Source organism: Nomascus leucogenys, chromosome 24 (assembly GCF_006542625.1).
Source record: "Nomascus leucogenys isolate Asia chromosome 24, Asia_NLE_v1, whole genome shotgun sequence".
NCBI classification, from domain to species: domain Eukaryota; kingdom Metazoa; phylum Chordata; class Mammalia; order Primates; family Hylobatidae; genus Nomascus; species Nomascus leucogenys.
Genome location: NC_044404.1, coordinates 28,902,347 through 28,924,320, shown reverse-complemented (window position 1 = coordinate 28,924,320; position 21,974 = coordinate 28,902,347). Strand labels below are relative to the sequence as shown.

The 21,974-nt window shown below is 49.8% G+C and overlaps 1 protein-coding gene and 1 long non-coding RNA gene across 6 annotated transcripts in view; one reads left to right on the top strand and one right to left on the bottom strand.

The window, feature by feature from the left end:
- The window catches only part of SRSF4 (serine and arginine rich splicing factor 4), a 41,222-nt gene extending 33,841 nt beyond the window's left edge, over nucleotides 1-7,381 (top strand). For 3 of the 4 annotated variants that reach the window (XM_030805664.1, XM_030805665.1, XM_030805663.1), the window contains 2 exons: nucleotides 4,917-5,006; nucleotides 5,899-7,381. In XM_030805664.1, the coding sequence (XP_030661524.1) occupies nucleotides 4,917-5,006; nucleotides 5,899-6,715 (907 nt within the window). In that variant the 3' untranslated portion in view covers nucleotides 6,716-7,381. The remainder of the gene's footprint in view (nucleotides 1-4,916; nucleotides 5,007-5,898) is intronic. The other variant, XM_003271722.3, reaches the window with a different exon arrangement.
- A 9,039-nt stretch (nucleotides 7,382-16,420) lies between these two features.
- Nucleotides 16,421-20,460, bottom strand: LOC115833030. Of its 2 annotated transcripts, none has more exons than XR_004028458.1 (5): nucleotides 20,426-20,460; nucleotides 18,264-18,416; nucleotides 17,578-17,740; nucleotides 16,963-17,077; nucleotides 16,421-16,712 (listed from the first exon to the last, which is right to left on the bottom strand). It is a non-coding gene; the product is annotated as an uncharacterized LOC115833030 (long non-coding RNA). The 2 variants fall into 2 exon arrangements; XR_004028456.1 differs by having other exon boundaries at nucleotides 20,265-20,442.
- Between the last annotated feature and the right edge of the window lie 1,514 nt (nucleotides 20,461-21,974).

Sequence of the window (21,974 nt, the reverse complement as noted above, 5' to 3'; positions counted from 1 at the left end):
GTCGAGACCAGCCTGGCCAACATGGTGAAATCTGGTCTCTACTAAAAATAATAAAATTTAGGGACTGTTGTGGGGTGGGGGGAGGGGGGAGGGACAGCATTAGGAGATACACCTAATGCTAAATGACGAGTTAATGGGTGCAGGAAATCAACATGGCACATGGATACATATGTAACAAACCTGCACATTGTGCACATGTACCCTAAAACCCTAAAGTATAATAAAAAAAGAAAAAATAATAATAATAATAATAATAAAATTTAGTTGGGCATGGTGGGTGCCTATAATCGCAGTGACTTGGGATGCTGAGGCAGGAAAATTGCTTGAACCCAGTAGGGGCAGAGGTTGCAGTGAGCCGAGATGGTGCCATTGCACTCCAGCCTGGGCAACAAGAGCGAAACTCCGTCTCAAAAAAAAAAAAACTGGCATGGTGGCACACGCGCCTGTAGTCCCAGCTACTCAGGAGGCTGAGGCACGGGAATCGCTTGAACTCAGGAGGCAGAGGTTGCAGTGAGCCAAGATCGCACTATTGCACTCCAGCCTGGGCGACAGTGAGACTCCATCTCAAAAAAGGAAATCAAGAGGCCGGGCTCAGTGGCTCACGCCTGTAATCCCAGCACTTTGGGAGGCCGAGGCGGGCGGATTACCTGAGGTCAGGAGTTTGAGACCAGCCTCAATATGGAGAAACCCCATCTCTACTAAAAACTACAAAAAAATTAGCCAGGCATGGTGGTACATGCCTGTAATCCCAGCTACTCGGGAGGCTGTGGCAGGAGAATTGCTTGAACCTGGGAGGTGGAGGTTGCGGTGAGCCAAGCACACCATTGCACTCTAGCCTGGGCAACAAGAGCAAAACACCATCTCAAGAAAAAAAGGAAATCAGAGGCCGCCTTTCACATTTCTTCTTGGGACCCCTAGATCCTACTACCTTGGTTGAGGGTACGCATGGCAATTTTGTCTTATTTAGCACCTGAACAGGCCAGGCACTGGGCTTAGCATTGGAAAGGCTTTGTAAAGAAGACAAATGGCCAGACGCGGTGGCATACACCTGTAATCCCAGCACTTTGGGAGGCTGAAGCGAGTGGATCACCTGAGGTCCGGAGTTCAAGACCAGCCTGGCCAGCGTGGTGAAACCCCATCTCTACTAAAAATACAAAAGTAAAAAAAATTAGCCAGGCATGGTGGCACATGCCTGTGGTCCCAGATACTAGGGAGGCTGAGGCAGGAGAATCGCTTAAACCCGAACCCAGGAGGCAGGGGTTGCAGTGAGCAGAGATCACTTCACTGCACTCCAGCCTGGGCGACAGAAAGAGACTCTGTCTCAAAAAAAAAAAGACAAATATGGTCTTTGCCCACCCCCCTGAAACTCAGTCTAGTGTAGAAGATGAGTATTGAATAAACCGTGCTATTGTGACAAGAAAATGCACACAGCACAGCTAGTCTAGAGAGCTGGCAACAGCTTCCCTAAGGACATGCTATAGAACTGGGCCCTAATGAATAAGGCAGAGATGGTGAGCAGAAGAAAATGCCTTTTTTTTTTTTTGAGGCGGAGTTTCTTACACTCTGTCACCCAGGCTGGAGTGTAGTGGCACGATCTCGGCTCACTGCACCTTCCACCTCCTAGGTTCAAGCGATTCTCCTGCCTCAGCCTCCTGAGTAGCTGGGATCACAGGTGCACACCACCATGCCTGGCTAATGTTTGTAATTTTAGTAGAGACAGAGTTTCACCATGTTGGGCAGGCTGGTCTCAAACTCCTGACCTCAGGTGATCCGCCCACCTCGGCCTCCCAAAGTGCTCGGATTACAGGCTTGAGCCACCGTGCCCAGCAAGAAAATGCCTATCTAACAGAGAAAAGGGTGTTTCTGAAGGCCTGGGGGCAGGAGAAAGTTTTCCAGAGTAGAGAAGCTAATACAGAGAGGTAACGGGAGGAGAGTGGCTTGAGATACGGCAGAGAAGGACCAGAGATATACTGACCATTAGGCCAGAGCGAGAATGGAAGAGTAGTGGGAAGTCATTGGAGACTTTTCAGGTTTTGTTATTTAGGTCTTTTGACTTTTTATTATGGAAAATTTGAAATTTATATATGAAGCATTGGAGAACTCTGAATTGCACCTCCCACTCCTCCAGCTTCTGTAGTTTTATTTTGCCAGTCTTGTTTCACATCACCCCCTCCTGCTGCACTGTTTTAAGGCAAGTCTAGACATCCTATCATTCCACCTGCAACCGCTTCAGTATGTATCTCTCGTATTTTAAAGGAAACCATGATAACATAGCTAGCAAAATTAGCAATAACTCCATACTATGATGTAATATCCAGGTTGTATTCCAATTTTTCAGTTGTTTGTTTGTTTGTTGTAGAAATGGAGTCTTGGCTATGTTACCCAGGCTGGTCTTGAACTCCTGGGTTCAAGTGGTCCTCCCACCTCAGCCTCCCAAAGTGCTGAGATTACAGAAGCGAGCCACTGCACCCTGCCCTAGTTGTCTCAAATAGATATTTTTGCAATTGGTTTCTTCAAACAAAAGTTGAAAGAATAGTTAATGAACACCTGTATACCCTCCTCTGGCTTTAACAGATAGCATTTTGCCTTTTCTCTCTTTGTATGTATGTATTTATACAAGCACACTATACATTTATTTTGTTGTAGCATTTGAAAGTAAGTTGTAGAAATTATACTTTGCCCCTAAATACTTCAGCATGTGTCTCCAAGAATGAGGATAACTACAGTTCTGTTTTTTCACCTAAGAACATTAATAGTAATTCCATCTAATTACTAAATGTCCAGGCCATATTCATGTTTCCCCAGTTACTCCATGGATGTCTTTATAGCTGGGTTTTTTCTTACCCGGGATCTGATCCAGTCATGTGGTACAAGGGTTTTTTTTTTTTTTTTTTTTTTTTTTGGAGACAGAGTCTGGCTCTGTCGCCCAGGCTGGAATGCAGTGGCTCGATGTCTGCTCACTGCAAGCTCCGCCTCCCGGGTTCATGCCATTCTCCTGCCTCAGCCTCCCGAATAGCTGGGACTACAGGCGCCCGCCACCACGCCCGGCTAATTTTTTTGTATTTTTAGTAGAGACGGGGTTTCACTGTGTTAGCCAGGATGGTCTCGATCTCCTGACCTCATGATCCACCCACCTCGGCCTCCCAAAGTGCTGGGATTACAGGCGTGAGCCACCGCGCCCGGCCTGTACAAGGGGTTTTTAGCAGTAAAACCTAATGTAGTCAGGCTTTTAGTCTGGAGCAGTTCCCTTCATGACATTTATTTTGCTTAGGTTTGGTTTTGTTTGTTTGTTTGTTTGTTTGTTTGAGACGGACTCTTGCTCTGTCACCCAGGCTGGAGTGCAATGGCACCATCTCAGCTCATTGCAGCCTCTGCATCTCAGGTTCAAGCTATCCTCCTGCCTCAGCCTCCCAAGTAGCTAGGATTACAGGCGTGAGCCACCACACCTGGCTTATTTTTCTTAGTTTTTTAATACTCACATTCTGTATTTATCTGTTTCTTCTTGGTATCATTGAACTTGTATCTTATCCCCTGAACTTCCTATATACTGGAAGTTAGGTCTGGAGAGGTGTGATTGAGATGCAGGTTAAACATTTTTAGCAAGAATACTTCATAGGTGATGGTGCCTGGGCAGCTTTGAAAGTTTCCCTCTTTCTGTCATAATGAGATGGTCTAGGCCCATCTTTGTGCACTTCCTGCTTTATGCCTGGAATCAGTCATTTTCCCAAGGATTCCTGGTTGGTAGAAAATAACGAATCTACAGTCTGGGCCGGGCGCGGTGGCTCAGGCCTGTAATCCCAGCACTTTGGGAGGCCGAGGCGGGCAGATCACGAGGTCAGGAGATCGAGACCATCCTGACTAACACAGTGAAACCCCGTCTCTACTAAAAATACAAAAAATTAGCCGGGCGTGGTGGCGGGCGCCTGTAGTCTCAGCTACTCGGAGAGGCTGAGGCAGGAGAATGGCGTGAACCTGGGAGGCGGAGCTTGCAGTGAGCCGAGATTGCGCCACTGCACTCCAGCCTGGGGGACAGAGCAAGACTCCGTCTCAAAAAAAAAAAAAAAAAAGAGAATCTACAGTCTGGATGCATTAAGAAAATTTTGTAAAGCTTGGATTGTCGGTCTCTTTAAAACAGCTCTCGTCACAGCGAGATGAATAGATCGTAAAGGGGAAAAGTATATGCAGAAAGGCTGGTTGTTGAACAAGGGGAGAGATAATGGTGGGTTGCCCAGAGAGGCAGCAGCAGAGGTAGAAAGACCGAAGATCAGGAGGCGTGATCATGGGTGTGTAAGGGGATACGGGAAAGACGGAGTAGTCAAGGATGGCTGTGATTTCTGTTATGAGGAACCGTATGAATAACAGTGGCATCAGTGCACATAAGGAGCCCAGCAAAAGGAGCAGGTATCAGGGACAGTTAAAATTTCAGGAGCTGGTAAGAGGTTCAGGTGAACCATCCAGATGGAAGGTTTGCAGGTGACTTCATCTGTGGACCTAGAACCCAAGAGAGAGTTTGTGCCTGGACACAGCCAGTGCTGTACATATTGAAAATCTTGGCCGGGCACAGTGGCTCATGCCTGTAATCCCAGCACTTTGGGAAACCGAGGCAGGTGGATCACCTGAGGTCAGGAGTTCGAGACCAGCCTGACCAACATGGAGAAACCCCGTCTCTACTAAAAATACAAAAATTAGCCAGGCGTGGTAGCACATGCCTGTAATCCCAGCTGCTCGGGAGGCTGAGGCAGGAGAATCGCTTGAACTCGGGAGGTGGAGGTTGTGGTGAGCCGAGATCGCGCCATTGTACTCCAGCCTGGGCAACAAGAGTGAAACTCCGTCTAAAATATATATATATATGTCTTAATTGATGGTCATCAGCAGCCTCTTGTCAGCAAGTATTAAAAAATATTTTCTCCCCGTAGGTCTCGCTCTCGAAGCAGACATTCCCGTAAGAGCAGAAGCCGAAGTGGCAGCAGCAAAAGCAGTCATTCTAAGAGTAGATCCCGGTCCAGGTATGTCTTCCATGTTATAAGTGGAGGTGGTCAGCAGGGAATGCCTGTACCCTGTCTCACTTTTTTTCTTTTTTTTTTTTTTTTTTTTTTTTCCAAAGAGACAGGGTCTCACTCTGTCACTCAAGCTGGAGTCCAGTGGTACAATCATGGCTCACTGCAGCCTCACCCCACTGGGCTCAAGCAAGCTTCCACCTCAGCCTCCCAAGTAGTTGGGACTACAGGCACATACCACCACACCCAGCTAATTTTTTAATTTTTTTGTAGAGACAGGGTCTCACTGTGTTGCCCAGGCTAATCGTAAACTCATGACCTCAAATAGTCCTCCCAGACTACTGCAATTACAGACATGAGCCACTGTGCCCAGCCTCACTTGAATTTCAATCATGTGACCAGTGTTGCTGCTTTTCCAGCTTCTTTTTTTTTTTTTTTTTTTTCCTCAAGTCAGAGTCTTGCTCTGTCGCCCAGGCTGGAGTGCAGTGGTGCGATCTTGGCTCACTGCAACCTCTGCCTCCCGGGTTCAAGCGATTCTCCTGCCTCAGCCTCCTGAGTAGCTCGGATTACAGGCGTGCAGCACCATGCCTGGCTAATTTTTGGTATTTTTAGTAGAGACGGGGTTTCACCATGTTGGCCAGGCTGGCTCTTGAGCTCCTGACCTTGCGATCCGCCTGCCTCGGCCTCCCAAAGTGCTGGGATTACAGGCGCGAGCCACCGTACCTGGCCAGTTTTTCCACCTTCTGATTGGCATTGTAAGGGTTCAGAAAGCAATCCTCAGCCAGTGCCAGCCATGCCTTATATTGGGGGGTGTAACTCCACATGTATGCCCTTTGGTCTTTTTATCTCCTGATTAGCATGAAGTCACATGTGACACAAACAATATCCCATGTCTCCTCAGGTCGGGCTCCCGCTCCCGGAGCAAGAGCCGGAGCCGGAGCCAGAGTCGGAGCCGGAGCAAGAAAGAGAAAAGCAGGAGCCCCAGCAAGGACAAGAGCCGCAGCCGCAGCCGTAGCGCTGGCAAGAGCCGCAGCAAGAGCAAAGACCAAGCTGAAGAGAAGATCCAAAACAACGACAGTGCCGGGAAACCCAAGAGCCGGAGTCCTAGCAGGCATAAAAGTAAGAGCAAAAGCCGGAGCAGGAGTCAGGAGAGGAGGGTGGAGGAGGAGAAGCGAGGGAGTGTGAGCAGGGGCAGGAGCCAGGAGAAGAGCCTCCGCCAGAGTCGGAGCCGGAGCAGGAGCAAAGGGGGCAGCAGGAGCCGGAGCAGGAGCCGCAGCAAGAGCAAGGACAAGAGGAAGGGCAGGAAGAGGAGCAGGGAGGAGAGCCGCAGCCGCAGCCGCAGCCACAGCAAGAGTGAGAGGAGCAGAAAGCGAGGCAGCAAGCGAGACAGCAAGGCGGGCAGCAGCAAGAAGAAGAAGAAGGAAGACACTGACCGCTCCCAGTCCAGATCTCCATCCCGCTCCGTGTCAAAGGAGCGGGAGCACGCCAAGTCTGAATCCAGCCAGAGGGAAGGCCGAGGAGAGAGTGAGAATGCTGGCACCAATCAGGAGACCCGGTCCAGGTCGAGATCCAATTCCAAATCGAAACCAAACCTTCCATCAGAATCACGCTCCAGATCAAAGTCAGCTTCAAAAACGCGATCTCGGTCAAAGTCTAGATCCAGGTCTGCTTCCAGATCACCCTCCCGATCTAGATCTAGGTCCCACTCAAGGTCCTAACTGGCTACGGCCACAGCTGGAACTACCCGAGAAGTCTTTTGTACATGTTTGGTAGCCGTAGCACAAGTGATTGGAGTAGAACATGTCACTGCTGTACATTTTTAACTCCCCTAATGGTGTGTCTATAATTGTTAAATCTAAGTGCTTCCTCTCAGTAAAGCCTCCTGGCGCCAGGCCTTCCTGCTCGACTGAAGAAAATTTTCTCTTTGAAAATCCCCTTTTATTCATGGCCCACAGTAGAATATCCAAAACGCCTTGGCTTCAGGCCTGGCCTTTCCTACAGGGAGCTCAGTGACCTGGATGGCTCTAAGGCTGGAATGACCACATAGGTAGGTATGGTGAGTTCAACCATTTTTGCTCTTGAATTGATGCCCTTCGATGTATGCCATTTAGTGAAAGTGCTAAGTCTTAAGTTTCCTACCACTTTGGTTTCATATTTTTGGACTTAACAAAGTTGTGAATAGCACAGTCGAGGAAAATTGATACCTGCAGTAACCCATAGGAAATAAACTGTAGAGTTCCATATTCTGGTATTGTGATTATATTGTTTTATATTAAAAAAGAAAAGAAAAGAATTTTTTTTAATTTTATTTTTCCCCGTCTTGCAAAGTATAGTGACCCCTGTTTCCATTAAATTTGAATAAAGACTATTTTTGCTTGACAAAATTTCATGGTGTTTGAATTGAAGTTGTACTTTCTGATATATCTTGATATGTCTTTTCTTAGCATAAAAAGTTGATGTGTAGGCTGGGCGCGGTGGCTTACGCCTGTAATCCCTACACTTTGGGAGGCTGAGGCGGACGGATCACAATGTCAGGAGTTCAAGACCAGCCTTACCAACATGGTGAAACCCCCGTCTCTACTAAAAATACAAAAATTAGCCAGGCATGGTGGTACACACCAGTAATCCCGGCTACTCAGGAGAATGAGGCAGGAGAATCGCTTGAACCCCGGGGGGTGGAGGTTACAGTGAGCTGAGATCATGCCACCGTACTCTAGCCTGTGCGACAGAGCGAGACTCCGTCTCAAAAAAAAAAAAGTTCATGTGTAATGACTGTTTTGTTCCTTGGGATCACCCCCATCTTAGGGAACCAACACGTTCCTAAAGGATTTTTCTCACCCAACAGAATAAAGGCAGGTTTCCGAGAAATTTATCATCCTTTCTCTTTTAAGAAACGTATGGCCAGGCCGATGAAGAATGAATCAGTTTGGAAACTTGGAGCATTACCAGGTGAGTTGTTCATGAATATAGAGTTCTGTGCTGTTTGTCGAAATTGCCATGAATCTGTGGTGTCAGGAACTCATCACCTTAAGATCTGAACTAATCAAAAACCAGGGGAAAAAAACTATACTGGACTTTGTTTTCTTTTTCTTCTGAGACAGAGTTTCGCTCTTGTTGCCCAGGCTGGAGTGCAATGGTGCAGTCTCAGCTCACTACAATCTCTGCCAACCAGGTTCAAGTGATTCTCCTGTCAGCCTCCCAAGTAGCTGGGATTACAGGTACATGCCACCACTTCCGGCTAATTTTTTTATTTTTAGTAGAGACAGGGTTTCATCATATTGGTCAGGCTGGTCTCGAACTTTGACCTGAGGTGATCTGTCCACCTCAGCATCCCAAAGTGTTGGGATTACGGGCATGAGCCACCGCGCCTGGCCTACTGGATTACTTTTGTCCTAATTATTCTTCCACTGCTTGTTTGGCCTAGCTCTCTCGGAGGCACCAGAAGTACAGTGGTTCCAATCTGGTCTCAGCCCTTGAGGGACTGTTGAGGGGCATCACAGCAGGGAGGAAGCTTGAGGGCTTTTATTACATGCTGCAGCAGAATCTTGGGAAAGGAGATTCACTTGACTGCTGCTTGTGAATTTGTTGGGGACGTCTCTAGGCTTAAAACAACTGTCCCGTTGCTTCCTATAGACCAAAATCTTAGAATGCACTGGAAATACAAAAGTAGAGTGTCTCTTGCCGTCCTGGAGTTTGTGATCTGGTTGCTAATGATGAAGGCAAAGTGGATGTTCAGAGAACAGAGTCAGAACTTCATCTGGGATCAGAGGTAGCACTTAAGCTGAACCTTCTGGGGATGTAGGGTGGGACGCATTCCTATTGAAAGCCTGTGAGCAATGCCATGGAGTTGGGAAAGCACAGGGTACTATGCCCAGGGAACATGGATTTGATACTGGAGAGTTAGAGTTTAACAAAATGGATTGTGTCATAGAGGGCCATCGATACCAGGAAGAGGAATTTGACCTTTATCCTGTAAGCACTGGGTAACAATTAAAAGTACTTGAATAGGAGGCTGCGGGGAGTAGGGTTATGCTTCTAGACCTGACAGCAATGTGAAGGATTGGATGCAGGGAATCCAGTTCAGGGCATGCAACCCCAGATGATACGGGGCCTGCTTGATCAAAGCCGTGACAGGGAGCAGAAGAGGCAAGATTAGCAAGACTTGGCAGATGTCCCGGCAAAGGAGCTATTGGAAGCAGTCACAAAATGATGAGGCATCATCTGAGGAACAGGGAAGATGACAGGGGAAATTAGTTCAGTTTTGAAAACGTGTAATTTCAGAAACAGACTAGGCAGCCAAACCAAGGAACCTCACTCAGTTTCTGGAGAGTTTCCCAAACCTTTTTCTGGGCCCATTCTTGTGTCGTCATGACAAGGTGATGAACCTAACCGGTAGAATTCCCACTGCCTCAGAGGATCTCATGCTGCTCTCCAGTGATGACGGTAATTTTTTATTCCGATTTTATCTGTATAAGGATAGGGATGTTTGTTGCGGCATTTTGTTTCTTTCAGTTTTTTTTTGTTGGTTTTTTTTTTGTTGGTTTTTTTGAGATGGAGTCTCGCGCTGTCACCAGGCTGGAGTGCTATGGCGCAATCTCAGCTCGCCGCAACCTCTGCCTCCTGGGTTCAAGCGATTCTCCTGCCTCAGCCTCCAGAGTAGCTGGGACTACAGGCATGTGCCACCACGCCCAGCTAATTTTTGTACTTTTAGTAGAGACAGGGTTTCACCATATTGGCCAGGCTGGTCGCGAACTACTGACCTGGTGATCCGCCTGCCCTGGCATCCCAAAGTGCTGGGATTACAGGCGTGAGCAGCCGCATCTGTCATGTTTATGTAATTTAATAAACTCGCTGGGTGCGGTGGCTCAACGCCTGTAATCCCAGGACTTTGGGAGGCCAAGGTGGGCAGATCACGAGGTCAGGAGATCGAGGCCATCCTGGCTAACATGGTGAAACCTGTCTCTACTAAAAATACAAAAAATTAGCCGGTGTGGTGGCGGGTGCCTGTAGTCCCAGCTACTCAGGAGGCTGAGGCAGGAGAATGGCCTGAACCCAGGAGGCGAAGCTTGCAGTGAGCCCAGATTGTGCCACTGCACTCCAGCCTGGGCAACAGAGCGAGACTGTCTCAAAAAAAAAAAAAAAAAAAAAAAATTAATAAACTCAATATCATGAGCATTAAATGTTTAAGGCACGTGGATTCTAACCAAATGAATTCAGCACTGTGTTAATAGTGGCAGGGAAATTCCATGTGTACATAGACAGGACCATTGGTCATGTTTTTCCCAGCAATTTTTGAATGCTTTTGTGTTGGATTCTGAATGAAAAGAGGATAAATTAACAAGAAAGATGGAAACTCATCTATTGAATTCTGAATGTGCACTGGAGAAAGAACACTGGGTATTTTCATGTTCATTTTTCATGTTCATTTTTCATTTTGTTTTCATAGTTCCTTGTGTTCAGTATTGCTAGGCCCAATTGCAAATGAGACTAGTACAGTGTCCTGCCACCCCCCAACATTATATTTACATTTGGAGTGCCTTCTGTGTAGGCCAAGCACTGTTCTAGCCTCTGGGGATAAAGTATGAACAGCAAGGCACCCCTCCCATGGAATATATGTGTTACTTGTAGGACTGGTGTCACAGGGATTAGTCCATGATTATCTCAGTACTGAACACCTATGAACCCACCTATGAACCAGATAGTGCTTGGTGAGCATCAGTCAGTTCTCACTGTGTAGCAAATCATTGCAAGGGACTCTCCTGCCACCTCTTAGCCATTCACAGTCCAATGAAAGGCTTTGGGTAACCAAAAGGAAGACCCTAAATTTGATTCATTTGCCTACCAGCACCTACTATGAGTGAGTTGCTTTTATGTACACTATATTATCCCATTTTAAAAGATGAAGACCAAAGCTCAGAAGTGGAGTGATTTGGGGCCGGGCACAGTGGCTCACGCCTGTAATCTCAGCACTTTGGGAGGCCGAGGCAGAAGGATCACGAGGTCAGGACATCGAGACCAACCTGGTTAACATGGTGAAACCCCGTCTCCACTAAAAATACAAAAAAATTAGCCAGGCGTGGTGGCGGGCGCCTGTAGTCCCAGCTACTCAGGAGGCTGAGGCAGGAGAATGGCGTGAACCCAGGAGGCGGAGCTTGCAGTGAGCTGAGATGAAGCCCATGCACTCCAGCCTGGGCAACAGAGCAAGACTCCGTCTCAAAAAAAAAAAAAAAAAAACAAAACAGGTTGGACATGGTGGCTCACACCTGTAATCCCAGCACTTTGGAAGGCCGAGGCGGGCCGATCACGAGGTCAGGAGATCAAGACTATCCTGGCTAACACAGTGAAGCCCCATCCCTACTAAAATACAAAAAATTAGCCGGGTGTGGTGGCGGGCACCTGTAATCCCAGCTACTCGAGAGGCTGAGGCAGGAGAACAGCATGAACCCAGGAGGTGGAGGTTGAAGTGAGCCGAGATGGCGCCACTGCACTCCAGCCTGGGCCACAGAGCAAGACTCCGTCTCAAAAAAAAAGAAGAGAGAAGTGATTTGGTCGGGCGTGGTGGCTCACACTTGTAATCCCAGCACTTTCGGAGGCCAAAGAAGGTGGATCACCTGAGGTCAGGAGTTCAAGACTAGCTTGGCCAACATGGTGAAACGCTGTCTCTACTAAAAATACAAAAATTAGCTGGGCATGGTGCAGGTGCCTGTAATCCCAGCTACTCGGGAAGCTGAAGCAGGAGAATCATTTGAAGCCGGAAAGTGAAGGTTGCAGTAAGCTGAAATCGCGCCATTGTACTCCAGCTTGGGCAACAAGACTGAAACTCCCTCTCAAAAAAAAACAAAAAGCGGCCAGGTGCAGTGGCTCATGCCTGTAATCTCAACACTTTGGGAAGCCAAGGCAGGCAGATCCCTGTGGTCGGGAGTTTGTGACCAGCCTGACCAACATGGAGAAACCCCGTCTCTACTAGAAATACAAAATTAGCTGGGCTTGGTGGCACATGCCTGTAATCCCAGCTATTCGGGAGGCTGAGACAGGAGAATAGCTTGAATCCGGGAGGTGGAGGTTGCGGTGAGCCAAGGTCACACCATTGCACTCCAGCCTGGGCAACGAGCGAAACTCCATCTCAAAGAAAAAAAGTGAAATGATTTAATCAATGTAGCACCGCTAGTGACAATGTGGTATATACATCTGTAGATTTTTGATTCTCTCCTAAAATGTGATTATTTGTGATAGTTACAGAAAGACATTTGAAGCCTCACAAGTGAGTTAATAACAGCTAAGATTTGAACCCAGATTGAAGTCAAGGCAGGATTTCTACAGGACGGAGTCTGCTTTCTTCAAGAAAAATATCTTCAAGTTGCTGCAGAACAATGCCACTAGCCCACTGCTGTAAATACGTTTTAATTGTTACATCATCATCTGATCAAGACTCAAAGGCCTGCCTGGGAGTACCGGAAGAGTGAAGGGAAGGAGGTTGGCTCAATTTAATTTCCTCAGTGGAAAATGATGCATTAATTCTGCACTGTCTGTGTGAAAATGCACACAATAGGAAATTTCCCAAAAACAGGAAGCAGCCAGAGAAATACAAAAGTCCACTACAATCTACCCTTGTGGGTGCTCAAAATCTACACATACCCTTCTCCCCATAATTAACCACCTGGCCCCCAAAATGCAAGACAAAAATAGGAACAAAGAACAATGAAAACAGTAACGAATGTAAATATTAGGCTATTTCTTTCATTGCTAAATGTCAATGGCCTAAATAAAAGACTGTCAGAGTAGGGTTTGTTTTTTGTTTGTTTGTTTTTATGAGTTGGAGCCTCGCTCTGTCGCTCCCAGCCTGCAGTGCAGTGGCACGATCTCGGCTCACTGCAACCTCCGCCTCCTGGATTCAAGCAATTCTCTTGCCTCAGCCTCCCAAGTAGCTGGGATTACAGGGGCCTGCCAACACGCCCAGCTAATTTTTTTGTATTTTTAGTAGAGATGGGGTTTCACCAGGTTGGTCAGGCTGGTCTCAAACTCCTGACCTCAGGTAATCCGCCTGCCTCAGCCTCCCAAAGCGCTGGGATCACTGCTGTGACCCACCGTGCCTGGCTAGAGTAGATTTTGAAAAGCAAGACCCGGCCTGGCGCGGTGGCTCACACCTGCAATGCCAACACTTTGGGAGGCTGAGATGGACAGATCATGAGGTCAGGAGATCAAGACCATCCTGGCTAACACGGTGAAACCCCGTCTCTACTAGAAATACAAAAAATAGCAGGGTGTGGTGGCCCGAAGGTTTTACTTCTAAAAAGTAAAAACCCACTTGTATACAGACATGGACCAAAAGTAAGGGGCTAGAGAAAGACATACCATGAATCAAAAAACTTGGAAAGGCCTGGGGCGTGATGACTCACGCCTGTAATCCCAGCACTTTGGGAGGCTGAGGCGGACGGATCACCAGGTCAGGAGTTCAAGACCAGCCTGGCCAACATAGTGAAACCCCATCTCTACTAAAAATGCAAAAATTAGCCGGGTGTGGTGGCAGGCACCTGTAATTGCAGCTACTCTGGAGGCTGAGGCAGGAGAATTGCTTGAACCTGGGGGGTGGGGGTTGCAGTGAGCCGAGATAGCGCCACTGCACTCCAGTCTGGGTGACAGAAAGACTGTGTCTCGAGAAAAAAGAAAAAAAAAAGAGCCGGGCACAGTGGCTCACGCCTGTAATCCCAGCACTTTAGGAGGCCAAGGCGGGCAGATCACGAGGTCAGGAGATCGAGGCCATCCTGGCTAACACGGCGAAACCCTGTCTCTACTAAAAATATAAAAAAGTAGCCAGGCATGGTAGTGGTCGCCTGTAGTCCCAGCTACTCGGGAGGCTGAGGCAGGAGAATGGCGTGAACCCGGGAGGCAAAGGTTGCAGTGAGCCAAGATCGTGCCACTGCACTCCAGCCTGGGCAACAGAGCGAGACTCCATCTCAAAAAAAAAAAAAAAGAAAAAAAAAACTTGGAGTAGCTATATTTCAGACAAAGCCAATTAAGAGGAAGGAAAATTGCCAGGAATAGAGTGGCATTACATAATGGTAGAGGGGTCAGTTCTCTAAGAAGATAGAAAGTTCGCCAGGCCCAGTGGCTCACACCTATAATCCCAGCACTTTGGGAGGCCGAGGTGGGTGGATCACCTGAGGTCAGGAGTTCAAGACCAGCCTGACCAACATGGTGAAACCCCATCTCTACTAAAAGCACAAAAATTAGCCAAACGTGGTGGCGCATGCCTGTAATCCCAGCTATTTGGGAGGCTGAGGCATGAGAATCACTTGGACCCAGGAGGCAGAGGTTGCAGTGAGCCCTGATCACGCCACTGCACTCCAGCTTGAGTGACATAGTGAGATTCAATCTGGGAAAAAAAAAAGATATGAAAATCTTCAATTAGTTTATGTGCCTACAGCAAAGCATCAAATGTGTGAGGCAAAAACAGACTAGCAAGAAGAAAGACATTCACTGGTGCTTCAACATCTCATATCAGTAATTGACAGAAGCAGCAGGCAGAAAATTAGTAAGGACATAGTTGAATTGAAAAGTGCCATCAACCAACTAGATTTTTTTTTTTCTGGAGACAGAGTCTCACTCTGTTGCCCAGGCTGGAGTTCAGTAGGGTGATCTCAGCTCACTTCAACCTCCTCCAACTCCTGGTTCAAGCGATTCTCCTGCCTCAGCCTCCCAAGTAGCTGGGACTACAGGCGCCCACCACCACGCCTGGCTAATTTTTTTGTATTTTGAGTAGAGACGGGGTTTCACCATGTTAGCCAGGATGGTCTCGATCTCCTGACCTCATGATCTGCCCACCTCGACCTCCCAAAGTGCTGGGATTACAGGCGTGAGCCACCGCGCCCAGCCCAATTTTTGTATTTTTCTTAGAGACGGAGTTTCACCATGTTGGCCAGCATGGTCTGGAGCTCCTGACCTCAAGTGATCTGCCTGCCTTGGCTTCCCAAAGTGCTGGGATTACAGGCATGAGCCACCTCTCCCGGCAACCAGCTAGATGTAATTGACATTTATAAAATGCTTCATCTGTTGCTGCTGCGTGCGGTGGCTGATGCCTGTAATCCCAGCACTTTGGGAGGCTGAGGCGGGCGGATTGCCTGAGTTGAGGAGATGGAGACCATCTTGGCTAACACAGTGAAACCCCGTCTCTACTGAAAATACAAAATTAGCCAGGCGTGGTGGCAGACACCTGTAATCCCAGCTACTCGGGAGGCTGAGGCAGGAGAATAGCTTGAACTCAGGAGGCAGAGGCTGCAGTGAGCCTAGATGGCGCCACTGCACTCCAGCCTGGGCAACAGAGCGAGACTCCATCTCAAAAAATAATAATGATAAAAATATCAGCTGAACATTCAAATTTTATGTAATTTCCTGGAGGTATATTATATTCACAATAAAAGGGTTCCAAAGTGGGGTACAGTGGTGCACTCCTGTAGTCAGAACAACACAGGAGACTGAGACAGGAGGATCGCTTGAGCCCACCTCGGCCTCCCAAAGTGCTGGGATTACAGCTGTGAACCACCGTGCCTGGCCCCCCCCCTTTTTTTTTTTTTATCAGATAGAATATTTGTCCTTAATCCACACTTTCCAGGAAACCCTGGTGTTTCTTAGAGAGTCGTCTATTAAGAACTCTGGGATAGTCCTAAGGAAATGCAAATTAGGACAACCCCGCGATATCGCGTTACACCTGGTATCTATTATGAAACCCAGCGCACAGCCAGGCTGTGACCGTGAACTCCACTCCCACACTGCTGCGGCAGCCAGAAGTCACTGGCAGGAGCTGCATGAGAACTCCCACTCCTGGGCATCTATCCTGAGGTGACAACTCAAAGACAAGCGCTCCAAGTACAAAGGTGTTTAAACTGGTGTTATTTCTAACAGCAAGAAAAGCGGAAACCATCCAAGCCCACACCAGGGTGGGCTGGTGGATCCCCCAGGGTGCCGTTCCACAGCCACCGGGGTTCACGTGCAGCAGTTCCTTTTCCCTACTCCTGAATTTATTTCCAACCGCACATACATCAGCAACTGCAGCATGAACAACAAAACATTGTCACTACTAAAGTGGACTGTAGATTCTTTTTTTTTTTGAGATGGAGTCTCGCTCTGTCGCCCAGGCTGGAGTGCAGTGGTGCGATCTCGGCTCACTGCAACCTCTGCCTCCTGGGTTCAGGCGATTCTCTTGCCTCAGCCTCCAAAGTAGCTGGGATTACAGGCGCCTACCACCACTCCCAGCTAATTTTTTTTTTTTTTTTTTTTTTTTTTTTTTTTTTTGTAGTTTTAGTAGAGATGGGGTTTTACCATGTTGAACAGGCTGGTCTTGAACTTCTGGCCTCAGGTGATTCACCTGCCTTGGCCTCCCAAAGTGTTGGCATTACAGGCGTCAGCCACCGCACCCGGCCTGTAGATTCTTTCAATGATCTTTTATTCATGTTAATTTTTCCTCTCAAGCATCTCTTGGCAAGAGGAATTAGCAAAGAGGTATGAAAGGTCTCTAGGGGCATCGCTGGCGGTTCTCCCAAACCAGAAATTTTCGAGGACCAAGTGGTGTTGCAGAAGCATGTTGAACAAGCACTTCAGGCAGGGGGTTTCGCCTCAGTGATCAAAGGTGCTGGCGTCCCTGGGAAGACAACCTTTTCAAGACCTCCAGATGGTTATCTGAGGACATTTTCTCCACATCCTTTTGGCTGTCTCTCCTGACTGTAATATGATTAGAGACATAAAATGCCTTTCAAAATATCTGTAGGAGACCAAAGGATCTAACATGGACCGTGCACCGAGCATGCGCCAGGCGTGAGGAGGGAGTTTCACACGTTGAGTGCAGGTGAGAACACTGGAGATTCTAGGAGTGGTATAGCTGTCTCTCTTTTCTTGCTGTGTGACCTTGGACAAGTTACTTAAACTCTCTGGGCCATTGCTTCCTCACCTGTAAAATGGGAATAATTCATACCTTTATCTCCCAGCTCTGTGTAGAGAGGGCTCTGGAGTCAGACGATTTGGCGTGTCGTCCTGATGCTGCTCCACACTCTGTGTGACTTTAGTAGGGGGTCATTTCACCCCCGAGCCTGGAAGCAGAAGGTAGCTCTGTACCTCCTTCACCTGCAGGAGGTAAGGCCAGTGGCTTTGTGCAGGGCTGACTTAGAGAGAGCAGGTGACAATTCCTGCCTGCTCCAGGCTGCCCAAGTGCCTTTCCTGCCCCTTTCAGGTTCATCCACACCAGCTCCTCCACTGCCGCTGCCTCCTGAGGTCCCCAGCTCCCTCCTCAGAACCTTGACACTGGAGACAGAGGCACCACCTTGGGGACCCCGACTGCAGCCTGCCACCTCCTTGATCGCCTCCTCTGTAAAATGACCCGCAAGCTACACCGATGCACAGGCCACCGTGCACGTGGGGGCAGCTGGCCACTGGGTCTGGCTGCTTTCTGCGCCTCCCAGGAGGGGGCTTGTAAATGAGGGGGCTCCCTGGGCCTCCTGTCCCCTTCCGCAATGGCAAAGTAGTCATCACAAATGTCCAAAAACATGTGACCTAATAAGCAAACTTCTAGAGGCCTGGGCTGGACACTCACCTAAGAAGCAGGCCAGGCAAGCTCCAGCCATGGACGGTGCAGCGTACCATGGCAGCTCATCTAGGGCCGGATTTGGGCTTAGACTCAGGAAGTCCTGGGTTTGAGCCCGGCTCTGCCATTTCCCCTCCGGTTATGTCCTTTTGTATGTCGGAGCCTCCGTGTCCTGTCCGTGGGGCAGGGACAAAGGCAGTGCTGCCGTCACTGGGCGTTAGAGGAGTACATGGGACCTTGTTGGAGCCGCCCCTAGCAGGGTAAGTTTCACTCAACTCGCACCCCACGCCCCGATCGGGCTTGGCGCCATGTGGTTTAGCCACAGCGTTTTGTGGGTCCCCACCTCGACCCCTCCCAGGGGAATTCTTTCTGTCGCAGGCCAGGGACTGTTTGCAAGAGGGCACATCCTTGAATCCCGAGGCCCAGAGGGGAACACGTGAGCGCCCAGGGTCCCCGAGTGGGGAGGTGGCGGAAAGCCAGGTGGGGTGCCCTCTTCCCTGCGCTGAAGGCGGCGGGGCGCGGCCTCACAGCCGGGGGTTGGTCCGGGCCCCGGAGGAGCCCATTCGCCGCCTCCCGCCTCCGCCGCCTGTCCTTGGGCCTCGCTGCCTCCTCCGGGCCTGGGTACCGAGCCCTCTGCACGGCTCCGAGACCGGGGTCGCCCCCTCGACCTGGGGCCTGCCCTGCAGGATTCTCACCGGGAATCCCAGAGGTCCAGCCTCTGCTTTCCTTCCCAGCGAAGCGCAGCTCAGTATCTCACCAGCAGTGCGATTTGTCACCAAATGCAAGAATCGTGTCCCCGTGGTGTCTGTGGCAAAGACTCTGAGTTGTCTCCCACGTGGCCACGCACCCTAGTTGAGACAAAGGGCGTGCTGGATGAGCGTTCTGGGTGTGCATTGGGTGCCTTGCAACGCGGGGCTCCCAAACCCCGTTATCCCTGGATGGTCTGCAGACTAGGGAGAGGGAACAGAAAGTGTCTTCAACCACCAGACAGAGCGCCACACCCGAGGGAGTGCAGAGGGCCAGGGCCTCCCTGCCCACTCGGGACAGCTGCTGCTCCAGCTGCAAGCGAAGACGAACTCCCCTCTCTCTTGCTCTAGCAAGTCCCTGCTCTCAAACTACTCCGGCAGCATGAGTCAGGCCCATTGTTCTGTAACTGGCAATCATCCCATTTCCGACTATTTAACAAGAGCTTACTAAGGCCACAAGTACCGGTCTGTTGGCAGTGGGTTACACTGGAGTGACAAATCACTCCAATCACAGTGTTGCATGGCACACGCAACCAGCCTGGGCAACACAGGCTTCCTTCTTCCTCTTTTTCTTCTTTCTTTCCCTTTTTCTCTTTCCTTTTTTCCTTCCTCCCTTCCCCTCTCCTTTCTCTTTCTTTCTTTCTTTCTTTTTCTTTTTTTTTTTTTTGAGACGGAGTCTCGCTCTGTCGCCCAGGCTGTAGTGCAGTGGCGCAATCTCGGCTCACTGCAACCTCTGCCTCCTGGGTTCAAGCGATTCTTCTGCCTCAGCCTCCCAAGTAGCTGGGACTACAGGCACCCGTAGCCACGCCTGGCTAATTTTTTGTATTTTAGTAGAGACGGGGTTTCACCATGTTGCCCAGGCTGGTCTCAAACTCCTGACCTCATGATCTGCCAGCCTCAGCCTCCCAAAGTGCTGAGATTACAGGCATGAGCCACTGCGTCCGGCCTTTTTCTTTCTTCCTTCCTTCCTTCTCTTTCTTTCTTTCCTTTTTCTTCTTTCTCCTTCCTTTTTTCCTTCCTTCCCTTCCTCCCTCCTTTCTTTCTTTACTTTTTTTTTCTTTTCTTTTCTTTTCTTTTTTTTTTTTTTTTTTGAGACGGAGTCCCTCTGTCGCCCAGGCTGGAGTGCAGTGGTGCAATCTTGGCTCACTGCAACCTCTGCTTTCTGGTTCTGGCAGTTATCCTGCCTCAGCCTCCCGAGTAGCTGGGACTACAGGCATGCGCCATCGTGCCTGGCTAATTTTTTTTTTTTTAGTTTTTAGTAGAGACAGGGTTTCACCATGTTGTCCAGGCTAGTCTCCAACTCCTGACCTCAGGTGATCCACCTGCCTTGGCCTCCCAAAGTGTTGGGATTACAGCCATGAGCCACTGGGCCCGGCCCCTCCCTTCCTCCCTCCCTCTTTTTCTTTTTCTTTCATTTTCTTTCTTTATTTTTCAGAGACAGGGCCTTGCTGTGTTGCCCAGGCTGGTCTCGAACGTGTATCCTCAAACTATCCGCCTGCCTCAGCCTTCCAAAGTGCTGGGAGTACAGGTGTGAGCTACCATGCCCAGCCAAACACACATTTCTTGGTGTCAACCAGGGCCGGCTGTTGCCCTGCTCCCCCTCTAAGGCACACCTTCCAGCACAACAGTGCTTTTTTCTTAATTTACAGTGGCAGGGGTGGCGGTGGGGGGAGGGCATATATGTAATTTCCTCAATGGAGGCTTCTCCTACCCCATGCGCCTTGCTGTGACCTGTCACCTATGAGCCCTCCCAAAGGGAGGAGTGAGAAGCAGAACTTCATAGGACCCTCCAGCCTCACTCCCCTGCTGGACACACGGGTGGCAGGTGAGTGCCCACAGTCCCATTTCCAGCCAGCAGCCCTACTTCAAGCCCTTGGATCACCCAACTCCCAAGGTCCAGCCTGCGCACCCCCTAGGCTGCCAGTCACTTGCAGGGACTCCCGTCACTACCTCCCAGGCTTCCGAGAATCCACGTGTCCAGCCTGTCCAGGCTTCCTGACCCTGTTCTCTCCCTCTAGTCCTTAGCTGATTGGACTGGAGATAGATGTCTGATCCAGGCTGAGTCCACTGGAACATTCAATAATTTGAAAAAGCTGGGAGCGGTGGCTCACATCTGTAATTCCAGCACTCTGGGAGACCGAGGTGGGAGGATCGCTGGAGGCCAGGAGTTTGGGCAACATGGTGAGATCCTGTCTCTAGAAAAAAATACAAAAGTTAGCTGGGTGTGGTGGTGCATGGCTGAGGTCTTAGCTACTCTGGAGACTGATGTGAGAGAATCGCTTGAGCCCAGGAGGTTGAGGCAGCAGTGAGCTGTGATTGCACCACTGCACTCCAGCCTGGGTGACAGAGCAAGACCCTGTCTTAAAAAAAAAAGAATTTGAAAAAGGCCACAGATACGAGGTAGAACATCAGAGCTCAGTTAATAGAAGTAGAAATAATAACAATAAAGGCAGCTAAGGTTTATCGGGCAACTCTGGCAGGGCTCAGCCATCTCTGATGACCCTCTGAGATGGGTAATTGGCAGGTAGTCTTGAGACGTGACAGCCTGCTGGCAGCCCTCACAGCCGTCGCTCACTCTGGGCGCCTCCTCTGCCTGGGCTCCCACTTAGGCGGCACTTGAGGAGAACTTCAGCCCACGGCTGCACTGTGGGAGCCCCTTTCTGGGCTGGCCAAGGCTGGAGCCGGCTCCCTCAGCTTGCGGGGAGGTGTGGAGGGAGAGGCATGGGCGGGAACAAGGGATGCATGCGGTGCTTGCAGCCAGCGCAAGTTCTGGGTGGGCGTGGGCTCGGCGGACCCCGCACTCGGAGCAGCCCGCCGGCCCCATCGCCCCGGGCAGTGAGGGGCTTCGCACCTGGGCCAGCAGCTGCTGTGCTCAATTTCTCACTGGGCCTTAGCTGCCTTCCCGCGGGGCAGGGCTCGGGACCTGCAGCTCGCCATGCCTGAGCCTCCCCCCTCCCCATGGGCTCCTGTGCGGCCCGAGCCTCCCCGACGAGCGCCGCCCCCTGCTCCACGGTGCCCGGTCCCATCGACCACTCAATGGCTGAGGAGTGCGAGCACACGGTGTGGGACTGGCAGGCAGCTCCACCTGCAGCCCCAGTGCGGGATCCACTGGGTGAAGCCAGCTGGGCTCCTGAGTCTGGGGGGACGTGGAGAACATTTGTGTCTAGCTCAGGGATTATAAATACACCAATCAGCACCCTGTGTCTAGCTCAGGCTTTGTGAATGCACCAATCAACACTCTGTATCTAGCTAATCTGGTAAGGACTCGGAGAACCTTTGTGTCCACACTCTGTGTCTAGCTAATCTGGTGGGGACGTGGAGAACCTTTGTGTCTAACTCAGGGATTGTAAACGCACCAATCAGCACCCTGTCAAAACAGACCACTAGGCTCTCTGCAAAATGGACCAATCAGCAGGATGTGGGTGGGGCCAGATAAGAGAAGAAAAGCAGGCTGCCCGAGCCAGCAGCTGCAACTCGCTGGGGTGCCTTTCCACAGTGTGAACGCTTTGTTCTTTTGCTCTTTGCAATAACTCTTGCTGCTGCTGCTGCTCACTCTTTGGGTCCACACTGCCTTTATGAGCTGTAACACTCACCGCGAAGGTCTGCAGCTTCACTCCTAAAGCCAGCGAGACCACGAACCCACCAGGAGGAACGAACAAC